General features: G+C 36.8%; 1 protein-coding gene and 1 long non-coding RNA gene across 6 annotated transcripts; one reads left to right on the top strand and one right to left on the bottom strand.

Annotated features, from left to right (window-relative positions):
- Positions 1–417: 417 nt before the first annotated feature.
- LOC117221038 (uncharacterized) lies at positions 418–22039 on the bottom strand. 5 transcript variants are annotated; one of them, XM_033471613.2, is made up of 13 exons: positions 21900–22039; positions 18964–19122; positions 16476–16578; positions 8249–8340; positions 5243–5352; positions 3538–3660; positions 3234–3392; positions 2968–3167; positions 2648–2890; positions 2370–2560; positions 2107–2295; positions 1338–1394; positions 418–795 (listed from the first exon to the last, which is right to left on the bottom strand). In XM_033471613.2, exons 3-13 carry the CDS (start codon positions 16567–16569, stop codon positions 562–564), a joined length of 1692 nt encoding a protein of 563 aa, XP_033327504.1. In that variant the 5' UTR covers positions 16570–16578; positions 18964–19122; positions 21900–22039; the 3' UTR covers positions 418–561. The 5 variants fall into 5 exon arrangements, with proteins under 5 accessions (XP_033327504.1, XP_033327506.1, XP_033327505.1 ...); XM_033471615.2 differs by lacking the exon at positions 18964–19122 and having other exon boundaries at positions 21900–22030; XM_033471614.2 differs by lacking the exons at positions 18964–19122; positions 21900–22039 and adding an exon at positions 17653–18070.
- Positions 1011–2358, top strand: LOC117221040 (uncharacterized). The gene is made up of 2 exons (XR_004490404.2): positions 1011–1424; positions 1698–2358. It is a non-coding gene; the product is annotated as an uncharacterized LOC117221040 (long non-coding RNA).
- Positions 22040–22146: the final 107 nt, after the last annotated feature.

The raw sequence follows: 22146 nt of genomic DNA, 5'->3' as shown, positions 1-22146 counted from the left end.
GCAAGTCTTTAGATTTTGGCCGAAACCCATAATTTCCAGCATAAATTACAAAATATTAAACAAACTCGCTGCACTAAAAACGTCTCGTTCTCTTTAAAAATTATTTAAACATATTCAGCTATTCAGAGTATTATAAAAATATATGCTTGCATTGAGGACAATCTACAGAATCATTCTACCTAAGAATCATCCGTATAGATCAATGACAAATGGAAGATACTTAAAAAACAAGTAACTCAAACAGAAAGTTCTTCTGCAACTTTTAATACGTTAAATAATAATAGTAATAATAATAATAATAATAGTAATAATAATAATAATAATAGCAATAATAATAATAATGACGATGATAATAATAACAATAATGATGATGGCGATGACAATAATGGTAACAATAATATTAAGAGACAACAATAATTAATAATTAATAAATGTAATACTAATACATTATATTCAATTTATTTTTGATAAAATCTCTATGTAAAAATTCAGTTATAACACAATAGTAATAAGATCGTTTGGTGCGCTGGTTTGGCACATTGCTGCCATTTTTCCTGCCATTTACGTCAATCTCTTGTTCACCAGGTCAATCTGTTCATCAACTCTCTCTGACGTTCCCCGGAACTTGGTCGGTTTCAGGCCAACCATTTTGATGATCATGGGCACGTAATGGCAGCTGACCTGTGTCAAACGAGCCAACGACTTCATGCAAACGAACAGCTGCTCTTCCTCAGGTGTGCCATTGAAGTATTGGCACAGTGCCATTGTCAGTTCAGCAGCCACGTCGTCGAACACCTATGGGAGTTGCAAGAATAACGTGAGACACTTTAAAGGATTACTATGCTTGCTCAACTACACGCCTGCATGATCCTGCTATTTTCCTGAATGAAATGTCTTGTCAAACGCTAAAAGATTATTAGAGCTAACATAAATAGCTGATCGTTTAATCTGGCTGTTGGAAAATATATAAAATTAAAACTAACTGTTAGAAAATATTTAAAGTATTTAAGAATTTTATGTAGCAGCAATCTGCTACACAGTTTCTGCATTTGTACATTCAATTGAACATCAATGGACTAGAGACTAATATAATTGGAACAATGGTTTTTAATATATTTTTAAAGTTTCAGTGCTTGACATAAAATTTCAATCTGGATCAATTTCAATTGAAGCATTAAATCTTGGTCTTCTAACCTCTGGATAAAAAATAAAGAAAATAAAAACTCCCTTTCCTACATAATTGTACAGCATATGGTCAAATATCATATGAAATTAATTACAGTCCACGGACGACTTACCGTAACCCGGAATGGAATCACGTGTGTTCGTATAAATACCTTAGAAATGCTGCCTTTCGGTAAAAGCTGCCGCAGATTTTTCATTTTGTGCATTTTCTGAAAAAACAGTATCCGATCTCTCGAAAGGTATCCATTCCTTTTCACTGCAACGCAGTATTGTACACATATACATACATAGGCATACAAACGAGCAACGATACTATTTACAATAATAATTGATCTTTAACAAAGTCATAGTTCCATTCTTATCAAAACTTCATGTAAAATAATCCTTTATGGATATGGTGTTCTTCCAATACTTTGTTCTAAATGTTTAACTTCTCTATCAAATTTCGTTGCTCCTTTGTGACTCGGTTACAGAATTCCATAGAAAGTTAGGAGCCTCTTTGAAATTTACAGGTGCAGCTGATTTATTAATAAAGGCAGCACTTCTGTTGGCCAGAATAGTAAAAGCTTCTGTTGACACTTTGCTTAATTAGTAGTCCCTTAAGAAGATGCAAGAAGCATTTGTTAATACACTGAGATAATTCAAGAAAAGAATAAGAACATTAACATCTATCAATTTTGAAAAGAAGCTATAAATAAATCTAGGTAATATAGACCTATTGCAATATTTATGCCAATAAGATATTAACCAAACCACATAACTGGCAGAAAAGTAAGAGACAGCTAATGTGTGCTTTCAATTAAGTAATTTCGACACATTTAATTGAAGTGTGTGAAGTAGATCCTGCAGGCGTGAGCTCAAACATAAGCAATAGATGAAGATCATTCGTCGGACAGGAAGGATACAGACCACAGTTTTTACCTCCTTGCAAGCCAGATTGTGAATGATGGCAGATCCGCGTGCCTGTAAGTCTGTTGAGCTTGAGAGCAACGCGTGTATCGCCACTTTCGTTGTCACTCTGATGTTGCTGATGCTTTGGTTCTTGTGCTGCCATAATGATATGTACAGCAGCCACTCGGAGCTGCTGAGATTCTCGAACAGGTTTGTTAACTGCAACGTATAACAATATCCTTGTATTTGAAGATGTTAATAAATACAACTTCTTATCGCTAACTATCACTTACAAATTGGGTGAGAGCCAGTTGTTCTTCCGCAGGATGCAGATCAAAATCGTAAGCATAGTTCATAATGATATGTTCCCGCCTGTCCTGGTGTAGCAGAAGAATCACGTCGTCTTTCAACGCAGCAACAGAAAGTATGTTGAACAATTTTACTCTTGCGTTGCTTGGTATCGTCTCATCCTCCAGAATTCGACCTGGACATGATACAGACATAGTTCAGTATCATTTGCAATAATATGTAGAAGAGCGACTTAGTATTCTAACAACATTTATGGACTCACCTACAAAGTTTAGGAAGTTGTCTCCCAGAGCCCAGGAGCCCTCATCCTCTAAAACATACTGCCTTAGTTTGTCCATGCACTCCTTCTCATCCTCATTCAATTTCTCAGTTACTAAACTGTTCAGGGTGTCATACTCCGCTTTCACGTCCACCAAATCTTTGAACACTATAGGGGGCTCTGCTGGCAGGGATTCCGGGGTTTCTTCGAAGCTCAACAATTGAGCTTCGCTGATCTGCGGTGCAGCTGATAACAAACAACTATCTTTTAGTATCCATAAAGCATTACACATTTCTTTCTTTTCCAACTGAATCTAATGATACCTTCGCTTTCCGCCATTTCTGAACAATTGCTGGGCCCAGTACTGTTTGTATCACTGATATGGTTCGTTTCCGGGGAGTGTGTCTCTCCTCTACTCTTGTGTTTCTTCTCCTTCTTCTTCTTTTTCTTCTTCTTCCTGTCCTCTTTGGCTAGCTTCTCGTTCAGCTCGTTCCTTCTTTCCTCCAACGCAATTGAATTCAATCTGCCACGAAATATCAATAGAATTAATAACAGAGGCTAAATGAGGCTGAAAGTTAAAGATGATTACCGTGCTTCCTCAATGGCCTCATTTAAAAGCTCAAACTCTGGCGAGACTTCCCTCTGATTTCGCGTCGTTAAGAATGCTGCACCAACTGTAAACAGTGCCGATCCACTTGGACTGCTGCTCAGAGTCTCTATCAGCGTTCTCAGCCCTTGTCCAATAGGCCTGCACATAAAATTCAAACGATTTCGGTTAAAGGTTTCCTTCATTTAAGTGTTTGAGGATGTAGGGGGTTGTTTTGCTCAAGATATCGTAACAGAGATTTCCGTTAATGATTAGTAATTTTAATTGAGGTTTGATAAAATCTTACAATTGGAGGATTTCTTCTGGTAGATCAAGGATGTACTTTGGAATACCTTTGCCGGCCAGAAAGTTGCTTACTTCTTCTGTGAAACAGTTGCAGTTGTGCTTGAATAAGTTGTAGGTTCCTGGGCTGGAAAACAAATATGATTTCAATTAATGTTCACACGTTAATCGTTGCATTCTGTATATTATAGAACGTTTATGTATTTATTGTAGAGTTCATACAAAAGTTCTGAGATAACTGACTTTTCAACTGTTACAAAAGAAGCAAGATACAAGAAGATCTAGCTACGACTACCGTGAAATCTTGAAAAGTAAGCTCCGAGGATTCGGGGTTATTTCGAGTCCAAAAATTTCCCTGCCCCTTAGATCTGTTTTTATGAAGTTATTATTAGACTACGGATGTTATGCATTCTAAACGCCGAGGGCACAGCAATCAGGCTTCACACGACTGTCTTGATAAATTTAAAATTCTCTCGCGATTTAACTTTGCAAAATGCAATAACTCAAATGCGAATAGAGGACCTAGAGAACATGTTCACGCTTGCATGTTCCAAATAACAGTCCACTTATTATTCGTGAATTTGTGACGCACGGTTTATGAATCATGCAGTAATAACGAAATTGCTAACGTATATTGAGATACATAAATAAAGATGCAACATCGAGGTATGTGGAGCACTTAGTGTGTGGGAAAACATAATATATTTGAGAATTACTATTTATTATTTAAACGCGTATAATATTCGATAATATAGATAGAAGTGTGTTTAGCGTAAATATTTTCAAAGAAATGGATAATTTTACTTCATTAGTATTTCAAGCAAACATTTGCAGTTTAAATAACTTAGGCTATCGAGTATCTAAAATAATGTTCTGGTGTACAATTTCAACATTTTACGATCTTCCTCGGTGTTTGGAAAATATACAAACGATATTCAGAATAAATTCGAAATGGTGATAGAATAATTGTTCAATATTTAAATATAAATAACGTTAACACTTATAATTGTATAATTTAAACATTTACAATCTAAATCATTTGGACTATTTAATATAACGTTTCGTGTTGCATTTACAACAATTTGTAATCACTTCTAGTGAATAAAAGAAATATGGAAACAACAAACGAAGAATACTTAAAATAAGCAACGAAATTATAAACAGAAAATAGAAACAAGGAAAACAATGCACTAGTAATTTAAATATCAGCCGAACGACTACGCTAATACTAAGCTGCCCATAAAAATAAAAAGAACATGTAACTGGAACAAAGATGGCGGAGTAGGCGAAACAAGTAGCCAGCTGATTCCCATTACAAAAGCGACAAAAAAAAAGTCACGAAAGCGCAAAATCGTTTAAAACCCATCACCGAAATATTTCCACGCAACCATAATCAACTGATAGAAACAATAAAACATCATCGTACACCGGCGAAGACGTTAAAAATCACGAAACACAGAGGCGAAAGAAGAAAATCACTGATTAACACTTAAAGTGCCGGTCGAAACGATCGGTTCCGCATTGTTTGCTTGAAAATTGTTCAAACTATAAAGAGGCGATCAAATTTCACAATTCGGCCGTACATTACGATAAAAATGGTGGCTATTGCGAGGCGGCACACACACACATACACGCTGTCGTTGCTCGTTTCAAGTGTTAATAAGCGAAGTTACGCGCACAATAAACCTAAATGGCTAACATGAACTCACGCGAACTTGAACGTCCCCAGGCCGTTGATGTACTCGAGGAAGATGGAGTACGACAGGTAAGTGACGCCGAGACTTTCCACCTTGTCCGGCTCGCCTAGCACCGTGCCACCCTGAAACGGAAAAACCGTGTTCTTCCGGGATGATGTATCGGGAAGAAATTGTGCATTCGGAAGCGCGCCAATGTCAATTTTACGGAGGTGTCGCGACGCTCTGCAGCGTCGCCCCCGACGCGCACGCAATTTTAGAACCGTGACAAACCGAACGGGTTCCCTGCGGGAATCGCTCGAAATAAACCGCCGGATTCGTCGTGTATCGGCCCGAGGCGCTCTCTGGGATCCGATTGAACGATTATGCCAATCGAAGGAGAAAAAGAATACCGGGATCGGGGGTGAACAGCCCCGTATGCCGCGATAAGAAGCCGCTTGGATTTCGGACATTGATGGGGGATGTGACTAGGTGAACGTTTAAACAGTGGCAACACTACGGTTGTTCAACATTTTTATACATTGTTTCCGGTTATTTTGTAATTGCTGAAATTTCCTACATATTACATTTATAAGAAATATTGACTGGAATTAATATTAGCCCCATTTAAGATCAATTAAATTAAATTTCTATCGGGAATTAATTATAATTCACAAATGTATATCAAAAATATAATAAATAAATTTTTATAAGAATATACAATCAATCCATCTATTTACAATTTTTATGTGCAGTTTAATTAGAAACTCTTTGTAATTTAAATTTCTATTAAAGATCAATTAATTTAGAATTTACATTTAAATTTCTATTAAAAATTTGCTACGATTTGAATATATAATAAAAATTTATTCGCAACGAGCTTCTGTTTATGTTGGTCCTAGGGTGTAAGCAGTTATGGTTAATTACGTTTGGTAATTCTATCAGGTAGACAATAAAAAAATAAAAGAAAGCGAAACAAAGATTGAATAAAATGAAATAGCATCCATCCATTCGTGATTTACAATCGAAAAAGGGAGGAGTGCAGCTCTCGCCTATAGTGTGCGCAAGGTGCAAACGATAATGGCTCCTAACAGGTTCGAAAAAGATGAATAAAAGGTTTGACAACAGTGGTGAAATAAAATAAGAAGGTATGAAACAAAATGAAATAAAAGCAAGACAGAAATGGTGGTACACGCAACTACCAAGAAAATAATTGAGCTTGTGTATAGTGATTGGAGGGTACGAACAGTTATGGCTGCCACCAGGTTCAGGCAAGAACAACAATAAGATTTAGTAAACGTTAACAAAATAAAAAAAAAAGTAAAACAAGATTTGTCTGAAATAAAATAGAATAAAATAAAAATGAAAACAAAAACAAAAATAAAAATAAAAATAAAAATAGAAGTAGCGTTCACTCGTGACTTCGAATGAAAGAAGAAAAGTATCGTGGCCATACTGATCGCAAGGCACAAACAATTATGGCTTTTCAGAAAAGATGTACGAACGGTTAACAAATAATAAAAGGCCAAAATAACAAACGGTGTGAACCGAGAATATAGCGATAAACAATATTTCTCCTTTAATTTCGACGAACCAAGGCAAGAATCGAGCTTTCGGCTATAGTGGTCGCGGGGTACGGTCGGTTATGGCTTCGGATCGGTTCGGAAAATGGAGGTTGAAGCGTACCTCGATACGGACCGGTCCATGCAGCTCCTTAGAGGCAGATCGTCGTCGGACTTACCGACAGCTTTCGCCCTGGTCGGACCTAGACGACCGGGATGTACCATAAGCCGGAGAGAGTGACGAGAAACGGGCAGCGAGAGAGTGAGAGAGGAGTGAAAAGAGAATCGAGTAAACCGGCAGGCTAATTTTAGGAGCAACCGGACCAAATTTAGTACCCGCTCGTGTCTAACGTATCGTATGGCCAGAATCGCTGCCGGTAGAGCTCTAGCCTCGTGTGGAAAGAGAGAGAGAGAGAGAGAGAGAGAGAGAGAGAGAGATGCTGATCGGTCAGGATTCGGATCACACGCGAGTACACCTATGTGTTACCACCTAGCATTTCTAGTCATTTCTTTTTCACCAATACCGAATTCCAGCTGTCTGGGATCGTTCTTAACACAGGGAGCAGCGAGCAATTAACCCTTAGCCTGGGTTCGCTTTTGCTACATTGTTGGGCACCCGAGCTACATTTTCAGCACTCCAAATAAAGCTGATGGACAATCGACGTTCTCTTTTTGCGCGTGCACTACTGCACTGAGAGGCTTTATGCAGAGTAAAGATTTTCTGACTGTAAGAAACGTGGAGGGAATGCGAGCTCGTTTTCACATTTTGTAGGTTTGAATGTGACTAGAATTAGTATAGAAATAGTATAGAATTATTATAGAATTGTTATAGAATTATTATGAAATTATTATAGGATTATTATAGAATAATGTAGAATAGTACAGAATAGCATAGACATAGCATAGAACTAGAATTAGTATAGAAGTAGTATAGAATTATTATAGAATTGTTATAGAATTATTGTAAAATTGTTATAGAATCGTTATAGAATAATGTAGAATAGTATAAAATAGCATAGATATAGCATATAATTAGAATTATTAGTATAGAATTATTATAGAATTATTATAGAATTATTATAAAATTATTATAGAGTTATTATAGAATTATTATAGAATAATGTAGAATAGTATAGAATGACACTGATATAGCATTGAACAGTATAGAATAGTATAGAATAGTCTAGAAATACAACACTACATTTAATAAATTAAACATGATAACCGCGACAGCGTCTGTTGTATTAAAATTAATATTTATTTATTGATAATTCAAATATTACTCTTCTATACTTCTTATTAATATTTTAGATATTTGTTTAAATACTACAAACTTCACCACACTGGGTGTGACCTAATTTTTAGAAACAATTGACATAATATTTCTAAGTTCTTTAAATGCTTGATAAAACAACAAAATTATCGTTTAAACCATTCCTCTTTCAATTATAGTATTTAAACAATAGAAAATTATACTCACAGGTCTGGCAGTCTGAATCCCATATGGTCCAAAATAGTATTCCCTCCCATAAGCGACGATAGCGGTATGCCATATACCTTCCACGTGTCGACCTACGCACAATTAAATATTTCTTAATTAGATTACGCATTTGTAATACATATAACGCATCTGTAATGCAACAATGGAATGAACTGATATCAAGGTGTCACAATCGTTACTTTCGAATTGCATCATTCGTGATCTTGCTGCTTGGAAAAATTGTCCTCAAGATTAACTATAGTAATTAGGCTATCCACGCGAGTCATACGTGTCAAAACGTGACAGAATAGTTTTGACAGCGTTGCCAAAAGAAACATCCGGGAATGTTAGCTATAGCTTTGAAATGATTGGCATAAGAACATAGCTCTACACTTAAAGTCACTCCTAAGAAAGTGTGTAAATGACTGAACTGCCATTCAATTCTGCACAATATAATATTCTGGATATCTTTCGCATGTGAGACAACGAACAAAAATTGACTATTTTCTATTTTATACATTCTACTGTATCTTGCATTTTCTATTTTATATACCCCATTGTATTTTGCATTTTCTATTCTATTCTATTCTATTATATTATATTATATTATATTATATTATATTATATTTTCTATTATATTGTTATATTTCCTATTGTGTCGTGTACTCATTGTTTTCTACTTTACACGATTTTATAGTTTCCATTTTCTGTTTTCTATTTCTTATTATATTTTGGATTTTCTACTTTTCATTTCCTATGATATCTTACATTTTCTACGGACTATTTTCAATGTCCTATTATATTTTAAATTTTGGATATTCTACTTTTCATTTCTTATGATATCTTGCATTTTCTATGGACTATTTCCAATACCCTATTATATTTTGAATTTTCTATTTTCTATTCCTAATTATATTTTGGATTTTCTATTTTCCATTTCCTATGATATCTTGCATTTTCTTCGAGCTATTTTCAACGTTCTATTTCCTATCGTATCTTGCAATTTTCAATTCCCTATTGTATCTTGAAAAAATTCAGCGATCATCACCTTAAACAAACAAAAATACAAACAATAAGTATCGTACAATATTATATTCTCTTTGAACAGCTTGAACACATGAAAAATCGCTTACAAACCTAGCTAATAAGTCACAATCATAATCGAATCATTCAGAAACAATATTTCCCTTAAAGCACCGCCGTTCTCAATTCTGCATCAACGAACATCATTGACATTTCCCGACACTATCGCGTCGATTTGAGCGAAATGCTCGGCCGCTGCCAAACCGCAGAGAGTTACGAGGTGCGTGAACTTCGATGTTAATACAATTAATAGTCTAGATCTAAATAGATCAAGAATGGCAGCGGCCGCTCCTGCCCAAGGACCCTTGTTAACAAATCCCTCGCTGCGTACAATAATATCGCGGCTGCCCTTGTCATGCAAATCCGCTTGATGTTTATTACTGCCGTCCACCTAACGTCCACGCCAAATTAATGGCCACCATACATAACACCTTTAGAGAAACTTGCCTACTACTATTGGTGCACGAATAAACGTGACGGATGGCCGTCCTTACAAACTGAGAACGCACTGTGCTAGACAGAGGATTCAGCATTTGTTTCTATTCCAAACAATTTGAACATTTTCTGGCTCAGTTATTATTTTTTATTGTGGTTATTATAGCTATTATATATATTATTTTATGTCACAGCTGTTACTTTATATCATTTTATATTATATTTATTATATTTTTAGTAATATATTACTGTTATTATAATAATATAATAACTACAATGTATTACTACAAATATAGTAAATGTAATATAAAATGATAGTAATATAATAATATATAATATTATATAATATAGCAATACATAAATATATATATAATAATATAAAATATAGCGATATGATGAATAAAGTGATCTGATTAATGATCGACGATTACAATTCGTCAGTTATTGCAACTAATTTGTTATAGTTGCAATAACTAACGAATTGTAATCGTGGATCTCTCATTAATCAGATCACTTTTTGCCCACTCGGGTTTGTATTTAAGGGTGCTCTGACCCGAACGCGGACAAATAAATGAAACCGAGAAGTTTCGAAGTCGATTCGTCTCGTGTGGGTTCTCTCGCAACGGAGACCGGACGGTCGTCGGAAATTGGAGTTTTTAATAACATTCGTTGGGTAACAGGATGGGGCCAGAGGCGTAACGCGTAATTTTGAGCGTGGCTCGCCCGGACGAGCCTCGAATTTGGAGTCGTCGGCCGCTGCCTTCTTCCTCGACCCAGTTTCCGACCGCGGGAATAGCCGAGCATATCCGCGATTTTCTTATTGCAACGCGTTTCTGGGAGGGTCGTGCCATGCCATGGCGAAATATCCGCGAGAAATAGCCGGCACGGGCCATCCAACCCGGCGATTCACCACTTTCAAACGCTTGCGCAACGGTTTACGACCGGTGCGCTCGCGATCCAGCCTTTTTCCGGTTCACCCGGTCGTTTTTGCACTCTGTAACTACTCGGTGTTATGGAGTCGTTGAGCTTTTGCCACTGACTCACCGGCGAATGTGAAAATTTATCACTCGAGATCGAGCGATTCTCCTAGAAATTCGAAAACCGATGACAATATGAAATCGAAGATTTCTCCTGTTTCAACTGGCGAAGCTGTTAGAACGATCGTTACGTAGAATAATTCTCTCGACACTTAGGAACACAACGGTGTGTTTTTTGTTAACTTTATGGACTTTTAAATGTGTTTAAATAATGTTCAAATTGAGCGAAGTATCCTTTAACGCGTCGAGATTTTACATCTTCTCAATTTGCTTCGACGATGAGAATTTTTCCTGCTCTGTCCGTAAACGCTGTCCGAATGTTTCTTACGTATAACGAATCCGTGGATTCTCCCAAATACAATGGTATATTTTTCAATGCCATTATTAACATTTATAACGGCTTAAATTCAGTTCGAAAGGGCAGAGAACATAAAATCAAAGTTCAGAAGAAGAAAATCATTTCCTCCGCTGCAACCTTGAAATTATGCGAATTCTTCCTACGTAGAACAATTCTATAGACTCTCGCGAATGCAACGGTATATTTGTCGTCGATTTTATAAACATTTGAGTATGTTTAAACAGAACCAAACGTTCTGCAACGCGTTAACTTTCTCAAACGCCTTTTCATTTTTCTGCGACAATAAGAATTTCTTCCGTCTCAACCATAAACCGCAAGCAGATAATTTTTACGTCGAACGACTCTGCAGACTTTTCCGAATACAACAATATAATTTTCATTAACGTTATAGACATTGAAACACGTTGAAACATCGTTCGAACAGAGCGAGACGCCACGAACGCAGTTCTTGTCTTCGGCAATTAATCTTTTTCTAATCAAAGACCGACGATCAATTTCGTCAATCGATTATATCAATCGATCAATTTGTTGCAATCGTAAGTATCGAGCAATCGATCGATCGTGAAACTTTAGTCGACTAACGAGCAACTCTGGTTTAATTTCTACAGCCGCCTCAAAAGCGACAACTTAAATGTTTCGCCACAACGGAAGCGACTACGCGTTCATCCATCTATGCTCCTGAACAAATAATCGAAGATCTCGTTAACAGCAAATAATCCGCGATCAATCCACAAGCGAATCCGCGTGCAGCGCGGAATACGTGGCGAGGGTAACAATTACAAGAGGCGCTTGCGAAAATAGATCCGCAAGCACGGCGACTGACTTCGCGAGTGGCGAACGAACCTTGGATGAACATGACGTAAAACGCCTCGTGGAGACATGGACAAGCCTCTGGCGGCTCTGTGTGCGTCCGTTTCGACGTTCTGCGTTACAACGTTTCCGTGGAATCTCTGTTCGAAATGGTTCCTTTCTCCAATCATCGCTTCCGCGTTCCTACCGGCACGAATTTTCGCCGAACGTTCCAATTGATCCGCGATTTTCCGCATCCATATCTTCGACTTTCATCGATGTCTTCTGATTTTCATCGTAATTCTCCGATCTTTCCGCTATCTTTGTATCGTATTGTTAACGTTTATAACGTCTATAGGATGCACAGAATTTTAAATGCGAGGAGATGTATATATTAACGAGGTTTAATGGCATTTTTATTTTATTCTTGCAATGAATGGTCTTTTAATTGGCGAAGTATACTTTCCTTTAGTTCTCGTGCTTGTAACGCGAGAATTTAAATTAAATCTATAGTTTAATGGTGCAGTTTAATTGTTCTTACATGTTGCATATTTTAAAAGTTAGAACAAGTTCGGGCAAATTATCTTATAAATTCTATTATCATTTTTGTATAAGATTCTGTTATACATTTATTATTATATATTTATTATTATGTATTATTATATATTATACATTCATTATTATATATTATTATACATTATACATTTATTATTATATATTTATTAGACATTTTTATATAAAATGTTGACACGTTGTTACAAAAAATTGCATAATTCCTACACAAAATTTGATTATTCATACAAAACACGTAAAACACGTAGCTTCGAAAAGCTCTAAAAATGAAAAATTGCAGGAAAATGCACACGATGTGAGAACTGTAGGTACATGCACACAGCAATGGTATAGAATGTGTATTGATTTCGTGAAATGTGCTCGCACGAAAGACTTGAAAAGTGTTGAAAGAGATCTCCGACTTAAAACTCTGGATTTAGATTTCTCAAAAACCTGCAAGGTGTCAAGCAATTTCGCGTTAATCCGAGCCCCTTTGTTACCAGACGCCACAAAAATAACTAACGCTTCCCGCGATATGTATAAAACGACTATCAAGCTAAACCCAGAAGCAGAGCAATAATAATTTATGGATATGTACCGACAACGAGACAAAGAACTGTTCATACAAATTTTAGTACATTTTCAATCCGTAATTTCCCAAGGTTTGCGAACACTTGGATTTTTATTTCGTACACAAAAGTATCCAAAAGTTACCTACCACCATTTCCTGTATTTTATTTAAACGAGAAAGTTATATTTTCAACTTTACAAATTTTATACTGAAAAGAGTGTATTCTTGTGGAATTGTTAAGTGTGTAAAATAACTAATGTAAATATAAAATAAATTATAAAATGTAAATATATATATATATATATATATATATATATATATATATGTTATATAATGTTACACATAAATGTAAAGGTAAATATTATATATAAATATTATATAGAATGTAAACCACAAATGTAAAATATCTATCTGAATAAACAGATACAAAAAAGAATCAAGGTAATATTAAGGTAATAATTAAGGTAATTAAGGTATTATATTTAAAATCTATGATTTCGTGGAATTTCTATAATTGCAATATAATTAATAGATATTAGTTTGCACGAACACATATGCAGTCGAATTATGGGATTACAGGTATACTATAATCGTTTATTTTTCAACATTCTACGAGTATATTTAGTAATATTTTCTTTCACTTTGCTTTAACAAGATCACTATTATATTTAGAATGTCCGTTTTTGTGGAATTTTTAAGATTGCGCTGTAATCGCGAGATATTTAATTTGCGCAAACGTAATCGGCTAATGCAACAAATACAGATAGCAATCAGCGATTTATTCTTCAATGACCTAGTGATATATTTAGTGCCATCAACGACTAACGCTTGCGCAACGCTGCCCTTTTCTAGTGATTCACTCCCTTTTCGGAAGTGTTTATATTTAAATTGCTCCGAGACAAAATGGCCGTACAGCTCGGCAAGTATTGCCAAATATCCTAAACAGGTGCTCTCTTCGATTTCTCTCGATTCAGGAAAGTCAGCTCGATTTTTAGCAGTCTGCTGACGTCAGAGTTATTGTTAGTTATTGTTTAAACGGATTCTCGTTTCGATTTATTTCCACGCTCGTGTTTATACGAATTTTTATAATTATTTATCATAATTTCTATAATTAGTTATTATGATAACATCGTTTTTAAGGTATAATTATAGTTCGAATAATCGGCAACATCTCAATTAATTTTCCATTTTCTATTTGAGAATTTCTTCAAGTTACAATTGTTTGCTTTATGGACTCTATTCTTAATCATAATCATTTATGCAAACGTGATGGATATTGAATGAAAATATAAGTTTCGCTTCAATTATTTGTATCCTGTTGTTTATGATAATTTCTTGGAATTAAGAAGATATATATTTAATAAAACATTTCTTCAAATTATAATTTATTAAATTGTAATTACTTAAATTAATAAGAGAATATTTTTAAGTTTCTAATTATAGTACATAAAACTATAATACTTAATCAGTTTTCACTTTTGGCAAGTTTTTGGGATCAGGTGTTCCACATTACCAATCTCAACTCTACGTCATCACTGAAACGAAGGATACGAAGCAACCCAATATTCTGAGTCATCCTGTATAATTATAAATGTGTAATTATACTCGTATAATTATTTAGTTGGCAAGAAGTCGCTTTCATTCGAACAACAGATTAAAGTACTGACAGGTTAATGGCACAAAGGAAAAATAAACTGGTATACGTCAGCGAGTGTAGGGTACAATTTGAATAATCAATTTGCAACGACTTAATTAACATTTAAATAAAACCAGAACAAATACAGAATGGCATATTAGTATATACGATGATTCGTTTGATTAAAATCTGCAGCATGTTTCTAATATTATTATTACTTTCAATAATTATTTTCTCATACTATACTTCAAAAACTTTGTATTATTATTATTATTATTGTATTTTATCATTAAATATACTATTTAATTATGTTATTAGTACAATTGATTTATGTCTTTTATTATGTCATTCTAATTATTTATAAATTCTCACGAGGTTATAATATAACAATAATAATAATAATAATAATAATAATAATAATAATAATAATAATAATAATAATAATAATAATATAATAATTCTTATTATCGCACAAAATATGCGCTACGAAGAATTTTAATGTATAAAACACGCCGTAATAATTCAGATTCGTCTAACTGAGACCATCATGCTAGCGATAAAGAAGCGTCGCAATGGCGGCCGACCAAAACGGTCCGAAACCACTGCGACGCGGCGACGCGTCGAATTGTTCGGAGAACGCGACGAATCCCATGGACTTTTTGATCATTTTTTTCGATGGGCCGGGGTTCGTGTATATCGGCACCGTTATTCACTGCTTAAAAATACCTTGTTGTTGCTGTTTACCTCGCGCATTCGCTTGTCTCAAATGGAGACGCAGCAACGGGTGCTTTAAATAACGTGCCACGGATTTCAGGCAGAAGAATACGGACTTGGCCATTTAAATACGCGGGCAACCAACGCAAAAACACTTGTCGTTTCTTGCATTGTCATAGCTAAAATTAATTCCGTAGATATTCATTCTTGTATCGCGCGCGTACAATTTATTACGAACAATTTTCAACAAACGCGAATTTCGTCGTGTTCCCACTGCTACGCCATATTTATTTCGCAACGACACGACCGAGTAACTTCGTGCGAATTTTTAAAGTTCAAATTCGCACGATTCTCAACTTTATTTGAAGTCTCGTTGCTATTCTTCCTCAATTTGTAATTTTTCTCTCGCGTCTTTAAACGTACAAAGGGTTCCTTATAGATTTCCACGTGACTCTGAAGACATTTCCAAATTTATGAATTTTTTCTGTTGTAACTATAAAACTTAGGTGAACGACTCTTATCTAGAATTATTCTGCAGAGTCTCCCGAGTGCAACGATGTATTTTTTAATAACGACGCGGACGTTTGAACATGTTCAAATTTCATTTGAAAGAACGAGGTTCGAATTTAATTTTAAAAGAATCAAATTTAGAACTTTGTAAATTTTTGTCTAGCATAACCGTAAGAGGTATGCGAACGATTCTTACGTAGAATGATTCCGTAGAATCTCTCGCATCCAACGGTATATTTTTTAATAACAATATGAACATTTGAATATATTTAAACAACGTTTAAAGAGAGCGATACGCCAGCAACGCACCGATTTTATCGAACTTTTTAAACATTATAATTCCAATTTATTTTCTCTTTATCATTAGTTTATAGCATATTTTTAATAAATTCTGAATTATTGTGGTTTGTCATCTTTTCACGATTGATCTCTTCCCCTAATTATCTTTAGCTACTGTCTACAATCACGTCAACAAGCAATTGAATTGTCAGAAACTGGGTAACTGAAAAAGGAAAGTTATTTTAAATAAACATTTTACTCACCTATGACAGTTCTGGACATTTTGGCAGCCATGCCCTTCGACAAGTCATATATGTATAACTCGACCATAACACTGCTATCGTCTTCGTTCTCCATCTTGTTTACCTAAACACAGAAAAAGATTTTCTGATAAATAAAGCAGAAACGTCATTCAAATTATTTCATAGTTTTACTAGCGATTAAAAGACGTTCCCACTTCACAAATACGATTGATCAAATATTACAATAATTTATACTATTTTTAACACGCAAAGAGCGAAGCCAGTTGGTTTCAAAATTATGAAAATGAAATAGTGACACGATCAACAGATCACTCGAAACATTTGACTGCAACACTTTCATAAACAACACAGCAAACATTCCAACGGAGTGTCAGATTTATAGAAAAATCGGTTTCCTAAGCTATCGTACATATACATTTCCTGAAATAAAACATTTCAAATCACTGTAATTGTTATCGAAAACAGAATAGTACGTTTTAGAATGAAAATAGACACCGCGAAACGGCGGAACATCATTCAAAATAAAAATAGCCAGCATCAATTCCTCGAAACAGCAACCACGCGAAACGTTTTCTCTGCCTTTAAAAATCTCAACGAGGTCGAAAACGACACGTCTCAACATTCTCAAAATCCTTCGATCTTTCGGCCTCAACCAGCTGCAATTTTTCGTCACGAACGCACGCGATTCATGCATCGCTATAAAACTCTTTCGAACTTCGACCGAGCGGCGACGTAACAAAATTTCACAACAATTTCACACGTTCCACTCTCGCCGAAACATAATCGAACCGTTCATTCCCTAACTTTCTACGACCGAATCGGCGATTAGTACACTGAACTAAAGTAGCGCGTACTTCACTTCAACCGAACAATGTCAAATAAATCTCGGCGCACAGCCGCAGAGATTCAGTCGATCGCAGCTTGAGGAATCGCGCCAAACGAGCAGCAAACCGAGAAGTTCAATGAAACCAGCGATCAGTCCCCTTGTTAGAAATCGCTGACAGAGAACCAATAATCAACGGCCGAAGAAACAACACAGCACAGCTCGGAGCTCCGCCGTGCATCGACAAAAATCAAAAAGACCGTGAACAAGCTAAAACCAAACGGCAAAAACTGAAAGGACCGTCCGCGTCGCCGCGATTTCCCGCGTAAACATTCAAACCCGCCGGAATGTTACCGATTGGCTGATCTTCGGGGTCCGTCGATCGGCGATCCTTCCGGTTCCTCGACGTGGACGCAGAGAGCCCGGCAAGGTGGTCCGGTCAGAAATTCCGGAACTGCCAGAGAATATTGCTCGCTGCTATTTCGCGTGCGGCAAGGGGTCGCCTAACTCCGTTTATGTCGGACCTGATGGATGGAACGAGTCGGGGACGCAAATACACCGGGTCGGCCCGACTAGACCCGATGGCCCGACGTGGCCGGACGAGACCGCGGGAGAACCGAGGGTCCTTCGGGATCCGAAATAATAGTACAGTGGCAATTAACGATGTCGAAAGTGAGTCGTCGGCTGATCAAAGATCACCAAGCCGGATAGGAACTTGCCGACGCGATGGATCCTCGTTGGATCGAACGTACGGACTCACTGTTGTGAGCCTGGCTTTTCCCGTCCCGCATCAGATGGAGCGACCTATTCGCGTTCCAACAACATCATTATATCACTCAATGAATCAGCAGTACTCGCCGTTGACGACGCACCGTCATACGCGGCCGATCTGCCTCCCCGGTTTAGCGTCTACCGCGAGGCGCGTTGTCTAGAGAACACTCTAGATACGCTGATTGTTGCGGTTGGATAAACTGCGGCCGATTCTTGCAGTTCGTCAAGGTCGTTATGCGTTTATCGTACAGATGATGACGCGGCGAGCGGATGGAACAGCAGCTTGTGCGAATCGTTGAGAGATGAGCTGCAGTTTTATGCGAACTCCGCGGACCTAAAGAGACTAGCCCAGAGAGACTTCCACGATAGACGTTTGTACGCGCAGCTTCTACGCACAAAAAGTCCTGCATTAAACATTTTTTTTTCTCCTATAAGCTTTGTTAAAGTTCGAACGATTAAAAACCTAACAATCTTCCTACATCGACTGAAAAATGCTCTAGACAGGCGTGAACAGTTGAAATATAAGTGCTTACGTACATAAGAGTATAACAAGAACTTGCTTATTAATGTTTCACAACGAGTAACTAAACGAATTAATTTCAATCTTAATTTCATATTTTTGCATTACCGTTGTTATCGAATCACGAATTACCATAATTAAATCACAAATAAATTAACGAATCTTGTTAGTATCCTGGATTAATCGTCAATACGTAGGAAGGACAATTTCGTTGGAACATGAAATCAGAAAAATTGAATTTTGGCCACAAATTATGGTTCGCCGGACCACTGTGCGCCGCCAAGTCGACTTCACTCTTCCCGCGTTAATCAGGAAGTTGCTGCGCGCGGACCTAGAGGACGTTTCAGGATAAGAGTAGCGTGGATACAACTTACGCAACTTCGTGGCTCCAGCAAAGAAGGAAATTAGGTAGCTCGTAGATTAAGGCTAGGCTGATGCGTGAATGCTCGATGAACTGGAAGCTAGGCTGACTGGTAGCTAGGCTGAATCAAAGTCGCCCAGGAACTGGAAGTTCGTCCTGGCAGCTAGGACCACTGGAAAGAGGACAACGAGGCGAACGGTAGCACGAAGAGCAACTGCACGAAGAGCAACCGCGCGAGGATGCGGGACGAAGATGAAGACGAAGACGACGAGGAAGGTCACGCGTGGACCTCTATGACTAGCGGGTGCAACTGATCGCGGCGGAATCCTCGCCGCAGCCAGGGACCAGCGCGGTAGTCGTTCTGCTGGCCAGGAAAGATCGTTAAAGAGGTAAGAGGGTCATCGCGCGCAGGCAGCGCATGCCTCTAGCTCTACCGGCACATGGAATTGAAAAATCCAGTGACACCTTGCCGTGATATCAAACGTTTTAGTACCGTAGCGAGAAGCGTACCTTAGCGAAAATTGCTGAGCCAAGTTGACACGGTTTTGTAAAGCTCGAGGAAAATATTGTAAATGTTGTCCAAGAAATCCTGGACACTAAATTCAATGGGAACATATTATGAAAATTAATTTTTCGCAAGTTACAAGGGTTGAAGTTCGGTCAATGTGCACCTAAACTTCCATTGGACCTGTTAGATTCCTCTAATAAATAATATATAATTATTTATTGCCACTTGAGTCTCCAAGATTGTCGTTAAATCGCCAATTTTTGCTTAACAAAGATATTAAAAAATTTAGTAGATCGAGTAAATACATATGTTACATCGGGTGTGTGACCGTCGCAAGAGATTGCGAGATCATTGCTTTTCTCGGATTAAGTATTATTTTCCCCTGTTCCCCTTTTCATTGATTTTTGGTGTGTTCGTTGTAAATAAATGGATACAATAACTAAAAATTCATATTGATTTATTTATTAGTTTTACCACATCCTCCATAATCGTCAATTCTTTGCAATTAGCTATCATTTGAACATTTCATTAGTTAGTTGTAATTTAAAAATAATATATTAATTATATTTTATACTATATTATTCACATATTGAAAGATACAACAAGATTGAGGAAAATTAAGAAACTTATATTATCTATGATATATTATTCTATAACTAAATATAATAGAGAATTACTTATTGGTATACCTGAAATCGATATTTAATTGCTATACATGTATTATTATGGAATATAATATCTCTTATCAGAACTTATAAAAAGTATATAATTCAAATATATAATTAGAACTTCATAACGTGTTACACTCTCCAAAGATCTTTATGAAGAATTACACACAACTAATCCATTATTTTTTTATATTTATGGATATTAAAGATTTTTCATTTCCCCTCGATTCTATATTACTATTTCAGTTAACTAATATACCGAATTATGTCAATGAAAACTTGTGCAACTATGCACAAACTAATTTTAACATTAAAACAGAAATAATAAACGTAAATCAATATGGTTGCTGACAACAACGTAAAAGTAATAAAAATTCTTGAAACAGAGATTCATCTTAACAACCTGATAGAATTTTGTAATTCCATTTGAAATGCAATGAAATAGCAAAAAAATTGATTAGCTTTTACTACACTGTGTTCTCCTTTAAAAATATTAATGACTTAACAGTTCATTTGCTAATCAAGAAATGAAACATAAATATAAAAATGAATAACGTTACATGTAGAATAGACAGAACGAGATACAACATAAATGACACTACCGACTAAAATCTTAAAATAATAAACGCATCACTAATTAAAAATATTACCTAAACTATATGCAATTCTAACAATAAACAACGCTGATGACTTGTAACTTGTTACGAACTCTTTCTTAAATCCTTTCCGCCATTTGTTTTTCTTCCACTTCCTGCGACTCCATAGTCAAATGTATTTTAATTTCAGCAAAAACTACTCGACTCAAAAATAAAAAATAACAATCCGTACTGCAGTTTCTCGACACAACTACTGAAAACATCCAAATAAAAAGCAACAGCTTTTAAATAAAATGAAACTTTACAAGAAAAAACGAATTATCCATATAAATTCCTATTCAGATTGCGTGCGCAAGTTATTTCCACGATTTAAAGGTTAAAGACCCTTTTTCGTCTATTTCTGTTTATTTACCCTACGCGCAAGGATAACCTCGATGACAAGTCAAAAAAATGATTGCAATATCCACCGTACAAACTTCGTCACATTCCCTAAACCTCGCCTCGTTCACGATACCTCGTGCCAGTGTCTTCCTATTCATAATTGCTTCGAAATAGCAGGACTCTCTCGGTTTTATTTATAAACGAACACGATCACCTGGTAATTGGTAAGTATCGCCGCGGTGGTCACGACCGAACGGCAAATTTACGAGCTTGAACAATCCGCGAACGTACTCGAGGTCCCTGTTTTTCGCGTTTCGGTAACCGTTCGGGAAAACGTGTCGCGGGAATCACTTGTTGTCCGACGTCGATCGAATTGCGTGCCGTTCTTTGACGTTCAAAAGGAGTCCGCGTGAACGAAACTGCTGAAAAAATAAACGCAAGAGGGCCAATCGTACGACACGAAACGGTTCCGAGTGACGAGACGAGTTTCGGTCAGCCGCGTACGGGGTGATTCAAAACAAGTACGGAAACTGGTACGGTGCCGTTCGCCGGATCTAGGAAAACTAGGCACGCAGGAGAGAGTATTATAAAATCGAATGGTCGAACAGCCGGCGGCGAGCCCGTGTCCTCTTTCTGCCGCTGAAAAATTAATAATTGGCGATCGCGCTGCTCGCGTTCGTCGCGTGGGGGAAAAAGGGTGCACACACACGTATAGCCATCGAAAAACGAGTGACAACCTTCCCCGTTGTAAACACGTACTTATTCGCGCTGTATTCGTAATCGTACGTTTACTTACGAATTCGGTGCTCGATAACGGCGATAAGATGGTGTGCGATCGGCCGTGTTCTATTCGTGTTTGTTGATCGGCGACGACTGAAACCGCGGTGCAGTTTCTGCTGGTTAATATATCGGGAGATCGCAGTACTCGCGAGACGTTTTTCAGCGGATCGTCGACGTGGTTTACAAGAGGAAGTGATTCATCTTAGGAGGACTTTGACGAGAAGCGATTCTCGCTTGGACGTTGTCGTTCGGTGCCCGTTAAA

The sequence above is a fragment of the Megalopta genalis genome, chromosome 5 (genome assembly GCF_051020955.1).
Source record: "Megalopta genalis isolate 19385.01 chromosome 5, iyMegGena1_principal, whole genome shotgun sequence".
NCBI lineage: Eukaryota > Metazoa > Arthropoda > Insecta > Hymenoptera > Halictidae > Megalopta > Megalopta genalis.
The sequence above is the reverse complement of the archived record's forward strand: the minus strand, read 5'-3'. Positions and strand labels throughout refer to the sequence as shown.

Coding starts and splice junctions, on each gene's coding strand:
- LOC117221038 (XM_033471613.2), bottom strand. CDS start 16,569: ATGGAGAACGAAGACGATAGCAGTGTTATGGTCGAGTTATACATATAT. Junction 8,341..16,475: donor AATGTCCAGAACTGTCATAG/GTGAGTAAAATG, acceptor AATTGTGCGTAG/GTCGACACGTGGAAGGTATA. Junction 1,395..2,106: donor ACAATCTGGCTTGCAAGGAG/GTAAAAACTGTG, acceptor CTGTTTTTTCAG/AAAATGCACAAAATGAAAAA.